Genomic DNA, 18,822 nt, shown 5'->3' with positions numbered 1-18,822 from the left:
TGATGGATGGGCAGAATCAGTGAAAGAAGTAAAAACTGTATCACCTATTTGAAGTTGTGAATAGAGTAAATCTTTAAAGTTCTCATCACAAGAAAAAAATTCTGTCACTGTATATGGTGACAGATGTTAACTATGCTTATTGTGATGATTATTTTGCAATATAAACAAATATCGAATCATTGTCATACACCTGAAACTAATACTTACATGTCATATGTTATAGGCTAACTATACTGCAATTAAAGAAAAGAAAAAAGAAAAAAAAAAAAGAAACCAAATAACCTTGAAAAAATATAGGTTAAAAAAAAAGCACGATACATTAAATATTTCTGGGCTCCTCCCATGTTCCTGATAGGTGCTAAGTTCTTTACAGCCATTATTTCACCAGTCCTCACTACAACCCTGTGATTGCTTTTCTCTTTCTTAAAGAGCTATTTTCCAGGTGGCTATTGACTCAAGTCACAGATGAAAGTAGATCAATACATGTCCCCGGATGGACGGAACCCGAGAACTGTGCAGTAGCGGACCAATTTCTCAGGTCTATCCTTCTCTCCATTTTATAGATGAAGTGGTCTCAGAGAGGTAACTCTTCCATGGTCACATAGTAAGAGTCTGACTTGGGACCAGAGTCTAGCATTGTTGCGCCCCGGTTCACTGTCTTCACCAGTATGTTCTATGGCAGTTGTTCTCAACCTAGACAACTGTGCAGGGAACATTTGCTGATGTTTGGTGACATTTTTGGTTGTTTGCAGGGAAGGAAAACACTAGTGGTTGGAGGTCAGGTATGCTGTTAAACATCCTACAATGCATAGGACGGTCCCCTCAACACAGAACTTTTCTGCCCAAAATGTCAACAGCGCTGTCCCTTGAAAAACACTGCTATAGGGCTGGATTTCAGGTCAGGGAACATGCGTTCTGGCTCTGGATTAGACGTTTTCATGTATAAAATGGAGACACTAATCTAACAGTTTTTAAGGATCTCATTGGCTCATGATGTTTGCATTTGAGAAGTAATGGTGAAAACCTTCCAGTCAAGGAACCGTCTCATCACTTGTCTGTCCTGAGCTCCAGAGATGCTTCCAGAAGAGGTAGCTCAGGGTATTTAGGCAGAAGCCCTAAGACCCTGTGAAAACCCATTCATACCTGCCAGTTCACCTGTCTCAGAGATGACCCTCACTACAAGCCAAGAGTGTAGGAACGTCAACTCTCTCTGAGCCTTAGTTTCCTCACGTGCTCCTCGCTCGGGTTTCTCCCGGAAGCTCCAAAATACTGAAGGAGGCAGCCCTGGGAGAGCGGCAGGGAGGTGCAGCCGAGAGAAGGGGAGGGGCGGGGAAAGGAAGGGGAAGAGCGGGGCGGGGCCACGCGGCGGAGGGGCGTGGCTGGCTGGGGCGCAGGCTGGGGCGCAGGCCGGGGCTGAGGCTCACGCGCCGACCCCGCGGCTCCGTCAGATCTGCTTTGCTCCTCCTGCACCGCGGCCCCGGGGACCAGGTGAGAACTGGGGCGTGGGGGACCGAGGGCCCTGGCTGGCTAGACCCCTGGGCCGGGCTGGACAAATGGAGGAGCGCGGGGGCGGTGGGTTGAAAGGGGAGTCGGTGACATACACACACACACGGAGTCCTATCCTTCCCGGCCGCTGCTAGACACACACACACACACACACACACACACACACACACACACCCCTACTACTAAGGGAGGTCTCATCCCTCCCCAGCCCCTGCGACACACACAACACACACACACACTCCTACACCTGCTACTGCTTTCGGTAAAGGGTTGCCACCCCTATCCCACCCTGAAGGCCCTTCCCTTTCTTGGGAAACCCGGTTGGGAAGTCTCCACACCTCCTCTTTAGGAATCATCAAAACGGATGCCCTCATCCCTACGGGGTCCCCCTGCCCCGTCACTGCAGGGTGTACCAAAGGTGGATTTTCCTCCCCAAATTAATGACGGGGTACTCGGTGCCACTTCTCTCCATCCCGGCTGGAACGTTCAGGGTTTCCGTTTGTCCCGGGAGGGGCGGGCGAGGAAGAGAGGGGGGCTTTTAGCGGGTGGGCCGTGGAAGGGAAAGGGCGGGTTGGCTTGTGTTTTCCTGGCTCAGCCCGGAAGGCCCGGAGAAGGCAGAGGCGGGAACTGTGCGCTGCGTCGGATTAATGGGTTGCCCCCTTCCCTCCTCCTGAGACCTGTCTTTGCTTAAGGAGGCCCCTCCGAGGAGTGAGTGACTAGGGGGGCTGGGGATGGGTGGCCAGCTGTGGCCGATGGCTTTCTACCCACGCTATCCACGTTGAACTTCCCAAACCGGTCCGGATGGCCCCTGGGTTTCCAAGGCCCTGGGAACCAGTGACGGGAGCTGGGCTTGTTCCTGCCCGTTGCAGATTTGAGATTAGGGGAGTTGAGTGCTGGGAACATGGCCAATTCTAATCTGTGCCAGCTGCAGCTTCAGAGACAGAATATAGGGATGAAGGATCTAGTCCTGTCCAGTCCAGAGGATTCCTGTTTCACAAAAGGGATTGTAGCAGACAGTCTCTAGCTGGGTGATTAAAAATGTGCTTTAATTTGCTACTAGACCCTAATGGAGAAGGAAATGGCAACCCACTCCAGTCTTCTTGCCTGGAGAATCCCATGGACAGAGGAGCCTGGTGGGCTGCAGTCCATGGGGTCGCAAAGAATCGGACATGACTTAGCGACTAAATAACAACAATAGACCCGATAGATATTAGAAGATGCGTCATCCCTGGTGGCTCAGTGGCGAAGAATCTGCCTACAATGTGGGAGATGAGGGTTCCCTCCCTAGGTTAGGAAGATCCCCTGGAGAAGAACTCCACTATTCTTGCCTGGGAAATCCCATGGACAGAAAAGCCTGGCAGGGAGCCCAAGTCCATGGGGTCCCAAGATTCCACATGCCACATGACTTAGCGATTAAACCACCATCATCACTTCCCATCTCACATAATTACCACGTGGAATGTTGAGTATGGTAAATAAATATGAACATCTCTCAGTTAATTTTGTCCACTGTATTAGAATCTTTTAGCATTTGTGCTATAGGTCAGGAGATAAGTTGTAAGGAATAATGGAAAAGATATCTCTGTGTCCAGCCCAGCCTTACAGTGTTGTTCTGGAAAATATAAAATAACAATGTATTTGTTTATATAAAAATTAAAAAGGGTTTAAAAGATAGATATATAATTTAACAAACAGCTTTTATTATTGGGACAGTCCTGGAAATTCCAGGCCATTGAGTCACAGAGTATAATTGTGGCAAAGTTTGTCCCTCTCTTGTTATGGAAATGAGACTTACAAGTAAATAGAGAGTAATTTATGGCACAATGTAATTGGGAGCCAACCTATTTAGTGTGGGTAGTAAATAAAGAAATTGGCCACTGTCATATGTTTGAGAAGGCTTTCTGGCAAAAAAAAAAAGGCAGTGGGACTGGAAATAGTGTCTTCAGCCTTACTTTCTTCCGTATTCTTTTCAGCATTTTATCAGGCTAAAAAACCTAAGCTCTCAGAGATAATACCATTAACATTTTGTTATATGTGCATCTAGATCTTTTATTTTACTGTGGATATATGTATTTTATATTATGGATATATACATAAAATATGTAACAATCGGTATTTTATAATTTTTTCACATCATAGATATATTTTCATTAAATAAATATCAACATCATCTTAATGGCTATACAGTACTCCATTGTATGAATTTATCATTATTTAGCCTGGAAACTCCCATGGATGGAGGAGCCTGGTAGGCCGCAGTCCATGGGGTCGCTAAGGGTCGGACATGACTGAGCGACTTCACTTTCACTTTTCACTTTCATGCATTGGAGAAAGAAATGGCAACCCACTCCAGTGTTCTTGCCTGGAGAATCCCAGGGACGGGGGAGCCTGGTGGACTACTATGTATGGGGTTGCACAGAGTCGGACACGACTGAAGCGATTTAGCAGCAGCAACAGCAGCAACCTAGTTCTTATCAGTAGACAACTTCTTCCTGTTGTTTTACTATTAAGTATGTATTGTAAACAGATAAAATCGCACATCCTTTTGGCATGTTTTGATATGACTGATTGCTTCCTTCAGGTTCCTGGAAAATAAATTTTTGGGTCAAGGTTTGTACAATTTGATATTTTGATGGATATTGCCCAGTTACCCTTCATCTTTATGCCCATCATCAGTGTGTGAGGACAGTAGAAGCCCTCGTTGGGTCAATTGAGTGAAGACCACTAATGGTTTAAGATACTTTTCATTTCCTCCAGTGACAACAAGAGACAAGGTGACATGAGAGATTTGACTGTGCCCTGCATTGAAGAGCTTCCTGGTAGAATTAATCCTTAAAGAGACTGAAGTGGGTTTCAGGATGGCGAAAGAGGAGCCCCCGAGTACTTCAAAGGACTTGCAGGAGCTGCAGAGGAAGCTGTCTTTGCTGATAGCATCTGTCCAGAATAACTCAAAGGTCAGTTTCTAATCAGAGCACATAATGGAAAATTCCAAAATAACACTAGCTTAACACCATAGAAAATTATTTCTCCCTTAAGTAGGAGAAATTTGGAGATAGGTCAGAATCTTTCTAACTCACCACCATGTCATGTTTAAGTTGTGACCTTCAAACTCACTGACCAAGATGACTGCTAGAGTATCAGCCATTGAATCCACATTTGAGGCAGTAAGATGTTGTGGGGAGAAAAAGACTTGCAAGCCACCTCCAATTTAAGGAGACTTCCTAAAAGTCACACATACACAAACTTCCAGTTGCATCTCACAGACCAGAATTTAGTTTTCTGATCATCCCTTGTAGCAAGTGTGATTCTTTAGTTGGAGAGTGTCTATGGGGTCACACAGAGTCGGACATGACTGAAGTGACTTAGCAGCAGCAGCAGAGGCAACTCTCAGTCTGTGCCACAGATACCATCCTTTTGTTTTGTTATAATTTTGACCTGTTACCCTAAAAATGAGAGACTACTAGAGTCCAGTGTTTCACTAGAAACCCAGTGTCCAATGTAAATATGACATAGAACACATATGTAACTTAAAATTATCTAGTAGCCACATTTTAAAAGTAAAAAAAATTAGGTGAAATTAATCTTAATAGTTATTTTACTAAACCTGATATATCTAAAATATATCATTTTAACATGTAATCATTATAAAAATATTAATGGTAAAAGTTATTGAGATGTTTTATATTCTTTTTATACTAAGTCTTTGAAATCAGTGTGTATTTTACTAGTAGCTAGTTCCATTTGAACTAGCTACTTAACAAGTGTTCAGTAGCCGTTCAATGGCAGTGAGACTTGAGACAGTATATTTTGGTTTCTTGAACTTTTATATCTATTGTTTTCTTCCATATGTCTTTCAGTATTTTTTCAGGGGAAAAAAACAGCTCTCAGAGATAATATTATTAACATTTTGTTGAATGTCCTTCTAGACTTTTTTCTATGCAATATACCCATAAAATACATATATGTATGTAACAAAGTGAGCTGGTTGATTATCTGATTTTTGTATTCGATGCCACAGTTCCACTAGGATCTCTTTGAGGACCCACGCCTTTGTAGTCTAGAGCAGTATACTCTATAGGGATCTTTTCTGAACTCATCCCAAAATGCCTCTGGCACTCTGTGCATTTAGCAAGCTATTTTTAGATGAGACAAGTAACTTTCTAGTCAGCAGGCTGAGATTCTTATTACTAATGTTAGTGAGAAATGTGCTCATATTCATCTACATTTTCAGTTGATTCTCATTATCTGTGTTGGTTTTGTTGACTCACCTCAGGCATTGCACCATTCCAGTTGCATCTCACAGACTGGTTGAACCATTGCTCAAATGGGAAATAGGTTCTGGCAAACTTCTGGTGCCAACATTTTCATCAGCCAATAAAACCATAGCCTGTTTTGTGTGTCTTTGTTTAAAGGCACCTTTATCCTATACATACTGTTGATTTATTAAGATTGAACTCCAGGCCAACAGCCTATACTATATAGGCAGCTGTATCTCTTGCCTGAATGAAGTTTGTCTGGTATTTGCATTTTCTCTATAAGGTACATCACAGCCTTCTTATTCCTAGGAATACAAGCTAGTACTGCTACACGTTTTAAATGGGAAAATCACCACCACCAACAAAAGAAACCCATAAAAATGCAGAAAGAGGTGGCAGTAAATATACCATGGAAAGGACAGTTGTATAAAGAGCTGAAACAAGAAGCCAGTGTTAACCTAGTTTGACCTCAGATGGGAGCATATGCCTCAGGTGGTTCATGGTTTCCACTGCTGTATGCATGCCCATGAAAGCACCTTAAAGTGTTGATTTGGGGGTTACAAATCAATTTTAGTGAGTAGGCAAGTTCACAGATAAGGATTCTGCAAACAGTAGGAATTGACTGTACATTAATTAACCGTGGTTGAGCACTTACTATATGCCAGGCACTGTACTAGGCACTTGGCATGTCTTAACTTATTTAATATTCACATCTACCTTCTAAGGTAGGCATTTCAAAGCATATGAACTCTGACTTCTTGACATTTCTTCGTTTTTTCACATTAGATCCTCAGCCATAGTCAGTGGAGTCGGTTTGGACTAGATAACTTCCAGGGCCGTCGACTCCCAGGATGAGGGATGGGTCATCAGTTAGCTCAGCCTTGATGTTCTTCAGATAGTCCTGAGGTAGAGTACTTTCTGTTAAATGTTTAAATTATACTAATTGAATTAATTAGTATTAATTGTGTTTACTAAATTAAGTAATATTGGCAGACGAAGGAAGGGGAATCACCTGTAAACCCATCACTGATAAATCCAGTCGTGGTATTATCATTGTTGTTTTTGTTATTATTAGGCCTCTTCAGTATGTAATTTTTAGATACAGTATTTTTAATTATGGCAGATGTAGTTCTATATTTTTGTTTGATATTGTATATTGGTGTTTTTTCTAGATTGAAGCATAGGTCTTCCTACCAATTGCTTTTTTTGGTAGTAGAAACTTCCCTCAGATTGATATACCATAATTTACATAGTCATCCCCTTGCTTCAATGATATTTAGGTGATTTCTTTGTCCTAAGTAATTTATATCCTTAGAGTTCATAAGCCCTTTGAGTTCCAGATAAGAATAGATGGTTTCCAGATTGAGTGTTTGTGAAACAACTCCATCATTTCTTTTAGGAAACCTCTCGAACATAAAGTCTTAATGTCTTACTTTTAGGCTGACAGAGTCAGAAACCTGCCCAAAATAGCTTAAACAAACAAACAGTGGAACCTGCCAGAACTTTGGGGAAATGTAAGGCTGTCGCAGAAGCCAAAGGCAAGAAATAGCAGGGCGGAGCCTCAGGAGGGGTTAAAATGGTCAGGCAGGTCACTGGGGTCAGAGGTAACTCTCAATACCCTCTCTTGAACGGTACCTCATTATAACTTTTCCTTGTATATCAGCTTCATTCTTCTCTCTCTGCAGCCTGGCTTCCTTTGCTGTTCTCTTCACTTGGGCAGACACACTTGCCCAAGACAGTACCTTTAACTCCCCATGTTTCCTCCAGTTCCCAGCTGAAGCCCTCTGTGGGACTTCATCTTGAGAGTGCTTGATTCCTAGGAGCAAGAATCTGCTTGACCAAGTCACCTGTAACCAGGGAGATGGCAGCTGGGCTGGGACTTTTCATTTCATGGGTATAAACATGGCTTCAGGGGTATACCCCTGGTGTGGGAGGGGGCAGTTTCCAGAGAGGAGGGAAGAGAGAGCGAGAATGGGCTGGGCAGATACTGCTCCCCAACCCCGCCCTGTCAGTGATATCTCCATGTGGATTACCTGTGACAAAATAGTTTTGCTCTCATGCTGGCCCTTTCCTTCCACAAAGGATGTTTTTGAATGACCTCCTTTGCATCTGGGTCCCAATCCTGAATTATAGGACCATAATCTAGAAGAAACTATCACATAGAACCTTGGATTTGTCATTACCAGTGATTTTAAATGATCTTGATCCCTCTGCCCTCCAGAGCCCTTCTGGTAGCAAAGGACAGTGGATACTGATTATTTTTTTTCATTCTCGGACCAGCGAATTAGCCTGTCTTCTAAATAGTTCCAGGTGGAGGCTTTATGTCCTTAAACACTGGCCACGTTGTCCCTACTTTGGAACCTCCCATACTCATGTGTGCATTTTAAAATAAGTCATCTTTGTCCGACCTTGGGCTAGTTGCTCGGACTCACTGACTATCTCATCTTCTCTAAAATAAGCAATGCCAGGCTCATAGATTTGTTGTGAGGATGATCTCAGATGCTATTTGAGAAGGCCTTAGCACAGAGTCTGGCACTTAATGGTGCCAGTCTGTTCCAACTTTGCATTCCTGGGTTATTCAGCACTGCACCATGCCTGTAAAATCTTGATTAGAATACCTGGATCTATTTCAGGGTAGGGATGGAAAGTGTTCCTGAGTGATAAGCTCTCCTACTTTCTGTCCTTCCATTGTATCACCCTCTGTTGCCTGGAAGAATGAAAAGTTAATGGCTATATTCTAATTCCCAAATTTAAGTAATGTTAAATTTTCCCTTGTTACCTATCTCGTAGCATTGTAGACAGAAATAGGGAGTTTATTGAAAGTCCTTAAAATAGTACTTGGCACTTGAGTATTTAATGAATATTCTCTATTATTATTAGGCATAACTGAATCATATCTTCCCCTTCTGGGACAGACTGTCAGAGCAGGGCCATCCTCCTTAAGGGAAGACGATTGCTGGACTTAATTGTGTGCATCTCAAATTGGTCTCTCTGCATATCTGAATGACTTTATATTTTTTGGTTGTAGGCCCCAGATTTAGAAGAGGTTAAGAAAAAATTAGATTTCTTTAAGGACTGTAAGTAGTCCTTTCCTGCATTTCTCCTCTTGGATCCCCATGCCAGACGGTCCTGTTGATTTTTCATTCTTCATTCCTCTTTCGTACAGCATCTCCTCCTCCTCTGCCATCAACCTAGTTTTGGCCATTATTCTCCCTTGCTAGTTTCCCTGCAAATCTTCCTTGTTGCCTTTTCCACAGGACTACCAGGTTCATCTTTTTTAAAAAATTATTCCTTTGAATCTAAAAAAATGGTGCATATGAACTTGTTTGCAGGGCAGGGATAGAGATGCAGACATAGAGAATGGACGTGGACATGGGGGAAGGGGAGAGAGAGACAAACTGAGAGAGTAGCATTGACATGTATATGCTCAGTCAGTTCAGTCACTCAGTCGTGTCCGACTCTTAGCGACCCCATGGACTGCAGCACGCAAGTCTTCCCTGTCCATCACCAACTCCCGGAGCCTACTCAAACTCACGTCCATTGCATCCGTGATGCCATCCAACCATCTCATCCTCTGTCGTCCCCTTCTCCTCCTGCCCTCAATCTTTCCCAGCATCAGGGTCTTTTTCAGTGAGTCAGTTCTTTGCATCAGGTGGCCAAAGTGTTGGAGTTTCATCTTCAACATCAGTCCTTCCAATCAATATTCAGGACTCATTTCCTTTAGGATGGACTGGTTGGATCTATATGCTATGACGTGTAAAATCATGTTGGATATATATGCTACCATGTGTAAAATAGCTAGTGGGAAGCTGCTCTGTAGCACAGGAAGCTCAGCTCAGTGCTCTGTGATGACCTGGAGGAGTGGGATGGAAGAGTGGGAAGGAGGCTCAAGAGGGACTGGATATTTGTATACTTATGGCTGATTCATGTTGTTGTACAGTGGAAACTAGCACAACATTGTAAAGCAGTTATATGCCAATAAAAATATTAAAATGTTTACATTAGTCAACAAAATTATCCCTTTGGTTGTATGACAGTCTTGCCCAAAAGCCAGCAGTTTGCTTCTTATTTTTTTCTAGATAAAGTTTGAGTGAGCACTTTCCAATATAAATAGGATGTGAGCCACATATATAGTTTAACATTTTCAAGTAGTCATATTAAGAAACATAAAAAGAACTGTGTAAAATTAATTTTTAATAATATATTTTATATAACCCAATATATACACAATATAATTTCAACATATAATCAATATTAAAAAAGCATTGGTGAGATATCTTATTTTTTAAAAAAATTTTTATTTTTTAATTGGTGGAAAACTGCCTTACAAGTTTGTGTTTCTGCCATACAGCAATGCAAATCGGTCATAATTATGTATATATATATACACATATATATATGTGTGTATGCCTTCCCTCCTGAGCCTCCCTCACCTCCCCTCATCTCACCCTTCTAGGTCATGAAGCATTCTTTTTTAAATACACTCAGTGCACCTCTCAATTCACATGCTAATTTTCCATTGGAAATACTTGGTCTCTATTCAAATTTCATAAAATTTATAATTGAAAAACTATTTGAAACATACCCAACTCGTTTGAAATATAATTAACTTTTTTCAATGACTGAATCAAGTAGCAATTTTTAAATTTAGATTCAAAATCTAGTTTATTGGTCACACTAGCCATGTATCAGGTGCTCAGGGCCACATGTGGCTACTGTACTGGAAAGTCTGGGTATGAAGTCCTAAGCCTGGAATTCTGGTGTTCCAGCCTCATCTGCTCCTCCCCACTGTGATTGCTGGGTCTTTTGTTTATGAGGATCAGAGAGAACAGTTTATTCTGCCAGATGACTTCTAGGGGTTTACTCGGTGTCTGTGGATTAGAGCTGGAAGGCAACCAAGATCTGGGGCAGCTCGAAGGACTAGCCCCACTCCCACGACCCCTCTGCCTCTGTCTCACCTCTAACAGCCCTAACCAGAAGATCTCACTGAGTTCTGATGCTGGAGTATCCACACTGGGTATTTCTAGCTCAGAGGCAGATTCTCTGACAAGAGAAGCTGAATAGCAAAGTCTTAGATAGCTTTTGTCAGAAAGGAGTAGCTGGAGGCGGTGTAGCCAGTGTATATTATGCCATTTTGTGGCCGGGCAGGAAGTAAAGTTTGTCAATACTGAAGCCCCAAGACCGACAGCTGTGGCTTCTTAAAACAGCCTTTTCTAGTTAAACGGAGTGAGTCCTGTGCTTTTTCGTCATCAACTTGAACTATAGAACCCTCATGCCTTCCAGCTTGCCTCCAACTTCTGCATTTGAATCACTTGGGTGAACAAGTCATTTAGGAGCATGTGTTTTGATTAGTGGCACCCATGATCACTGTAGCTTAAATTATATCTTCAATTTACCTGCCGGCCTACACGGCCCAAAGGAAGGACCATGTTTGATGGGGAAGAGTTCCGGAATGATGGAGGCTTCAAGGGAATGGGAACTAGCATGCCAGCACTGAGGAGAGAGAGGGCATGGAGCCTAAGAAGATGAGGGAAGCCTTTCCTTGTGCGAGTGCTGTAAGGAGAGAGCAGATTAGCTGAGATGGCGTGGTCAGGCTGTCTTGCCCGTGTGCTCTCGCTCTTGCCCCATATTTTGTAAATGATTATCTAACAGCTGAGATCACTTATAGCACTGCGCATGTGCCTCACAAGGTACTTGCTTGGCCATGGGCTACTTTTGTTCTCTAATCATATTTAAGCTCCACCTGGCAAGCCCTTGAGGCTGTGCTGTGTTGTGTTGTATTGGGGTGTGTGTTATGATGTGTTGTGGTTATGTTATGCTATATCTGCTACAATGGCTCCTGTGCCAGCCTGGAGAGAGAAACGTGTCTGCAGTTCCTACGGCTCTTCGAGTTTTCTCCCAGCTTCCCCTCTGTCTCCTTGCCTACCATGGGTTCAGCGAACAGTGAGATACAGTAAGACAGATACCGAGGGCCTGCTTTGTATTAAAGCAGCCTTCCCGCGCTGAGCCAGCTCCAGAAACCATTTTGCCTAGTGGAGGAAGATAACCTACCTATTAACACAGCATAAGCTCTCAGCAGTCATCAGGCTGTGGCCTGACTGCTATCAGGTTGATGACATAACATTTTCTCCTAATGAAATGGCAGCCATTGCAAACGTGACATCCAGAATGAAAGATTTAGCTTTGAATGCCTAGATTTTGCCACTTGGAAGCCATGTGACTCTACGTGAGTCATTTCATCCCCACTGTTTCTCAAACTTTAATGTGTGTACAGATCACCTGGTGCTCTTGTTAAAAACAGAACCTGATTTGTCACATCTGGATCGGGGCCCAAGATGCTGCATTTCTAACAAGCTTCCAGGAACTTCCCTGTCAGTCCAGTGGTTAAGACTTCACCTTCCAATGCAGGTGTGGGTTTGATCCCTGGATGGGGGGCTAAGATCCCACATGCCTCCTGGCCAAACTAAATAAATAAAACAGAAGCAATATTGTAACAAATTCATTAAAGACCCTCCCCCGCCCCCCCCCAAAAAAAAGAACCCAGGAAACAAGCTCCCAGGTGATGCCAAGTAGCCAGGACTTAACCTCCCTCAGTAGCCTCAGCTGTGAGGTAAGCAGCCATTTGTACATATGTTGAAGTGAAGTGTTAGTCACTCAGTCGTCTGACTCTTTGCAACCCCATGGACTGTAGCCCTCCAGGTTCCTCTGTCCATGGCATTCACCAGGCAGGAATACTGGAGTGGGTTGCCATTCCCTTCTCCAGGGGATCTCCCCAACCCAGGGATCGAACCCCCGTCTCCCTGCATCAAGGGCAGATTCTTTACCATCTGAGCCACCACATCAGAGCACATGCTGAGCATGTCTTCCGAGAGGGTGTGTGTGAAGCAGTAGAGCAGTAGTGCCTGGGTCTTTCCTTCTTTCACAAGACTTGAGGTTGGGTGAGTCCTCAAACTTACCCCTGTCCTGTCCTGTCCCAGCTGCCTTAAGTTGTTGCTGGGGCAACTCATGTCTTGGGAGGATTATTATTGTTGACTTCTTACCAGCGGGCCTTCCACCCTTATGACCTTGGCTTATACTTCCTGCAGCTCAGGCAAATTCATCAACCTGGTCAGACATGGCTTTCACACCCGCTCTTCTGCTTTGTCCACAGGTGGTTTCCTTTATGAAGTCTCCAGTGGGTCAGTACCTGGACCGGCATCCTTTCCTGACCCTCACCTTGCTGGTATTTGTTGCTTTGTCAGCCGTTCCTGTCGGTTTCTTCCTGCTCCTCGTGGTGCTTACCTCCCTGGCTGCTTTTGTGGGAGTCATATTACTGGAAGGTATCCTACTCAGTTACTCACCCTCTTAGAAAATGACTCAGGACACCTGCCATTGCTGTCAAATGTTGCTGTTCTTGTCAAAGTCACATCAACCAAGGCAGCTTGTCAGAGTAGTTAAAACATGGACTCTGGAGTCTGTTAGAATCCCACCTCCCCCAGCGTGATTTTAGACATGTTGTTAACTCTCTCTGAGCCTCAAATTCCTCATATGTAAGATAGGGATGTAATAATACTGTCTCAGAGAATTGTGAGGATTGAAACCTACAGTTCTGTAAAGTACTTAGCACGGTCCTTGACACAGAGTAGCTTCTCCATGAATGCTAACTGTTGCCATTAAACAGAGAAGCCATTCACTCAAAAGTTATTGAGCATCTGTTGCATGCCAGGTGCCTTGCTGTGTATTGAGGGTCTCCTTCACCTTTCCTCCCGAAGTCCCACTGCCTGTTGTCAGCTTCTCCCTGGGTTGCTAAGTTAAAATTACTGAGAAGGTAAATCTGATTGGCTCAGTTTGCCTTTTCAAACCAGATCACAATCCACAAAGAGATGTTTGCCATTTCTTTGTGGTGGTTAGCCATCCTTTGAAAAATACTGATCTAGGATTTTGTGAATCTTTATTGAAAAGGCAGCACACCTGTTTACTTTCTCTACTTTCCTTCCTTTCCATGGTCCATCCCTGAAACTCACTGTGGAGTACCAGGTGGGCAATTTGAGCACTTGTGAGGCAAGGGGAAGGAGGTCTGCCATGCAGCATTTGCCATGTTATTAATTCTACATTGGAAGGGGAAATTTGGCTATGAGGGAGGCAAGAGGAAGTGTGCTGAGCAGACAGAAAATACCACAGACTGTCACGTGTGTGATGGTTATTGTCATGCCATCACTTAGAGGAAGTTATTATATTCCTTTTACAGATGAGTGAAACTAGAACTCTAAGGAAGCCCAGGAACTCACACTATAAATCCTTAACTAGGCTCAAACTCAATCATGTCAACTATAAAAAGCCATGCTCTCTCTGTAGTACCTTTTACTATTTTCCCCCATATATCCTGTATTATAAAAATGTATTTGCTCTGCACTTAGATGCTAACTCATTAATATTCCCATTAAAATAATGATAGGTAAAATGATCATTCAGACCTTACAGTTACTGCATAATGGTTGCCAGATGGGGTTGTAAAAGATGTAATCAAAAGTTATATTTAGATTTTACTTTATTTAGCCTGCATAGCCTTTATTTCCATAGGTTGCAGGTAAGTGCGAATTATAGTATTTGTTAGGCACTTTGAAACATTGGACATAATTTACCACCCTTATTACTGCCTTGGCTAACTCCTTCTAGAGGATTCTACTGGGAGTCCATCCCTGACGTTGAGGGTGAAGTGAAAGTGAAGTCGCTCAGTCATGTCTGACTCTTTGTGACCCCATGGACGGTAACCTACCAGGCTGTGCGGTCCATGGGATTTTCCAGGCAAGAATACTGGAGTGGGCTGCCATTTCCTTCTCCAGGGGATCTTCCCAACCCAGGGACTGAACCCAGGTCTCCTGCATTGCAGACAGACACTTTACTGTCTGAGCCACTTGAGGGTGAGGGGGTTTCAAATTCAAATACCCATGGGCAAGGCAGATAGCAGAAGTGAGCAAAGCAGTCCAAGAATGATACAGTTGGGTACAGTGGGGCCTGGAGGAAACTGGAAGGCCAGTCAATTGGTGCCATGCAACAATGCTTATGTGGGTATTGAGATTGCCTCCTTTTTTAAGCAATGCCAGAAGTCTGGATTTTTATGGGAAATCTCCTCACTTCAGTTCAGTTCAGTCACTCAGTTGTGTCCAGCTCTTTGCGACCCCATGAACTGCAGCATGCCAGGTCTCCCTGTCCATTACCAACTCCCGGAGTCTACCCAAACTCATGTCCATTGAGTCGGTGATGCCATCCAACCATCTCATCCTCTGTTGTCCCCTTCTCCTCCTGCCCTCAATCTTTCCCAGCATCAGGGTCTTTTCCAATGAGTGAGCTCTTTGCATTAGGTGGCCAAAGTATTGGAGTTTCAGCTTCAACATCAGTCCTTCCAATGAACACCCAGGACTGATCTCCTTCAGAATGGACTGGTTGGATCTCCTTGCAGTCCAAAGGACTCTCAAGAGTCTTTTCCAACACCACAGTCCAAAAGCATCAATTCTTCTGCGCTCAGCTTTCTTTATAGCCCAACTCTCACATCCATACATGACCACGGGGAAAACCATAGCGTTGTCTAGATGGACCTTTCTGGATTAACTTGTTTTAAACCCATTGGTACGGGGTTTGGCATCTTCAGTCTGTTTTAGATGGATGATTCTTTTGACACACCCTCCTCTAGGACTGGTCATCTCTGTGGGCGGCCTCGCACTGCTCTGTGTCCTCTGTGGCTTGGGCTTTGTGTCACTCGTCATGTCAGGGACAATCATGGTGTCCTACATGGTAATCTCCAGCCTCATCAACTACTGGTTTTCTCTCAGGTAAGTGCATGTCAGTGCAATAATCAATCTTTACCATTTGGGTAGATTTCCACAAATAACACCCTAACCCTGGTCACATCACACTCAGTCTCCAAAGCTAGGAGGTGCCTAGTATCCTCACCTCTCTTCTTATGGAGAAGTGAGGTTTCCTTCTCAATTTTTTTTTTTTTTTAAATTATCAGGTAGTAAGGTAGTAATGCTTTGGTGGCAAATAATGAAAAACCTAAATAGATACTAGCTTAAACAAATAGGAATTTATTTTTATTGCATAGCAAAAAGCTGGCGATAGCTCGGTACTGGCACAGAGCCAACCCAGTGTCCTCAAGGTACCAGGCACCTTCTGCTTTTCTGTGTTGCTCCATTGACCTGTCACCTCATGACCACAAGAAAGCTGCTGTGGCCCTGGCTCCACCAACCACATTCAAGGCAGGATGAAGGGAGAAATAAATGAGTCCTCTCTCACCAATTGAGTATGATCTTTTTTATCAAGTAAATGACATCTTTCCCAGAACCTCCCCCTTTCTTACCCCAAATGACCTCATTGGCTGGAATTTTGGCAGATGGCCATTCTAAACTGGAAGGGAGGCTGGGAAATGGAGTACACACCCACAAGGAAAAAAGCTTTAAGAATGTGTGTTGGTCAGCCAAGCTCTGGTGTGTGCTGTAGTTCCCCACCATGTGGTATCAGTGTTAGGAAGGCTACTTGAAATTCAAAGAGAATCCATGGAGCCAGTTACGTCAATATCAATAGTGTTACCTCCGCTCTCACTTTCCTCTGAAACCTATCATCACTGGGATGAAAAAAGACAGACTTAGTTCTCTTCCCCTACTACATCTCCCTTCTGTTAATGATGTAAAGAAATAGTTAATTAGGATTTGGTGATAGGGGTCTGAATCCCAGCTATGCCATTTTTTAGCTGTGTGGTCTTGAACTAGCTATCCAACATCTCTGCTCTCAGTTTTCTTTCATGGGTTAAACAGGGCTACTCCTTGCTCTGCCTCTCTCACTGGATTGTTGTAAGGACACAAACAGTAATTGGAGAAAATGTAATATCCAAACTACAACAGGGAAAAGGATCATAACCTTTACCCCTAACTCAGGCATTTTAACCTTTGGTGTCCCTAATTTCCTCATCTGTAAAGTTAGTGTAGCCCCAAATCTGGTGTGGTTGCAAGAAGTGGCCAAAAATAAACCAACAAAGAATGTCATTTATTCAGTCGTGTACACTCAACATTGCTCTTTAAAGAGGCCTTAGAACTAATCATTTCCTCTTGTTACCAAACAGGCTGTTGCCGCAACACAACTCCAGTGGTGACTGTCCGCTGGCTGTGAAGTCTGCACACGTAGAGGGGGTCTACCAGGAATGACCAGCTGAATGGAACCAAAGGTTTTATTCAAACACCTCTGGAATATTGTTGGATCTTTGCCCCTTAGGATTATGACTTAGAAGGGACTGGGTAGTTAAACACTTCCTGGAGGTATCCTTTAGCTTTTTCACTTATTTGTTGGGTCCTACAGTAGACGGTTTTGGAGATCTTGCTGCTCTGGGTCAGTTCCATTAGCTGACCCACCTTCACAAGTAGAATCAGCAAAGAATCCCATTGACTTGGTGGCTCTTCGATCCTCTCATCGCCTCCCCAGAGATGCAGACCTGACCTTGGCAAGGTTCTGAGCCTCTACAGGCCAGTGACCTGATTCCCAAAGGCTCAGATCTTGTATCTGAAGTCCAGTTTGGGTAACCATAGATTGTTTTTACTTTTTATTTCTTTTTAATGAGAGCTGCTTATTTCTTCACCCATTTGAAAAAAAAGGTAGGGGGGGGAAATCCAAAACAGAACGAGCTCTTCTGTCTTATGAGCCTCTTATCAGAAATATAAATAGCATTTGGGAATAATGGCCTCTCAGACAAAGTTAGAAAATAGAGTCCAATCTTATCCTTTTGGCCAAGAGCTTTTTTTCTAAGGCTAAAGTTATCGTTTCCACCATTGAATACTGTTCAGTGATGTTACTCTTTAAAATATTTGCACTTGACACTTTTGTATTGTATTAAGGAAGTTGTCTTGTTAAGCCATTTCTTCAAAAAGTCCTATGCAAATGCTAAACAACTACAAAAATTTTTTAAATCCTTTGGGGTTTCTACTTAAGTAGTTTATTTGCTATGGTACTTTATTAAATAAATATTTATTTAGATGAGCTTTTTTTCTTTACTCTTTATTTCAGAATTCTCTCTAGACATCATACCCATTCATTCCTTCTGTGTCAATTTAATGGCAGATCCTGGGTAATAAGGCTTTTCTAGTTGCTAGTGGTAGACACTCAACTCAAAATGGCTTTAAAAAATGGAAGTAGAGGGGGAAGAGATTCATTTCACTGAAATAAAATGCCAAGAGGTGGGTCTTTAGACACTGCTGGATCCAGGGCTTAAGTGATGTCATTAAACATCTATCTCTCTTCATCTCTCAGCACCACTTTTCTCAGTCTAAATGACTTTTACACAGTCTGTCCCCATGTGGAGGTCCCGGCAGCTCTAATTTTATATCAGCCTCATAGTTAGCACTCCGTATTGGGCAAAGAGGCTGCTCTTTTCCAATAGTACATTCAGATTTTCTGAGTTTGGCTCTGATTGGACAGACTTGGGTCACGTGGGCAACCCCAAACCAAGTGCGGGGGAAGGTAGGGGATGGAATATGCTGATGGATCAGGGCAAGGACATATGTGCATTCAAGAACTAGGAGAGGGAATGGATAAGCCCCCTCTGACTCTGCATAGGTGGGAGTGATAGGGTATTAGAGATGGGAAGACGATCTGACCCCAAAGGAAAAAGGGCAGACAGAAGCAAATACTTGCTATTTGATTCAGGAGAACATGAAGCCCTTAATTAATTTGGTACTTTTCTGTATCCCATGACAGTCAGCCACACCTGTCCCTAAAGGTGACTTCAACTCTATTAGAGAACAAGAACTGCATATCCCTGCCAATATATGGGAGTATGATATTAACAGTTACCGTTTATTGAATGTTTCTTACTTACATGCAACTGTCCGCTACTAGCTGTCTAAACTAAATACCCTGCTGGGTTCTGAGCTTCAGAAATGAAGAGCAAAAAGGCCCTTGGCCTCCTGAAGTTTACTTTCTAATGTAGGAGTCACTTAACAAGTGTATTAGTTATCTCTTGTTGTATAACGGTTTACAAAAAGCATGTTTGTTATCCTGTATTTTTGGTATGTTAGAAATAGAGGTCTGGCTTAGC

The 18,822-nt window shown here is 43.2% G+C and overlaps 1 protein-coding gene across 1 annotated transcript; it reads left to right on the top strand.

The window, feature by feature from the left end:
• The first annotated feature begins 1,356 nt into the window (after positions 1-1,356).
• Positions 1,357-17,765, top strand: LDAF1 (lipid droplet assembly factor 1). The gene is made up of 5 exons (XM_070362301.1): positions 1,357-1,488; positions 4,264-4,460; positions 12,913-13,081; positions 15,433-15,571; positions 16,858-17,765. Exons 2-5 carry the CDS (start codon positions 4,365-4,367, stop codon positions 16,937-16,939), a joined length of 486 nt encoding a protein of 161 aa, XP_070218402.1. The 5' UTR covers positions 1,357-1,488; positions 4,264-4,364; the 3' UTR covers positions 16,940-17,765.
• The last annotated feature ends 1,057 nt before the right edge of the window (positions 17,766-18,822 follow it).

The sequence above is a fragment of the Bos mutus genome, chromosome 25 (genome assembly GCF_027580195.1).
Source record: "Bos mutus isolate GX-2022 chromosome 25, NWIPB_WYAK_1.1, whole genome shotgun sequence".
NCBI lineage: Eukaryota > Metazoa > Chordata > Mammalia > Artiodactyla > Bovidae > Bos > Bos mutus.
This window is presented reverse-complemented; position numbering and strand designations above follow the sequence as displayed.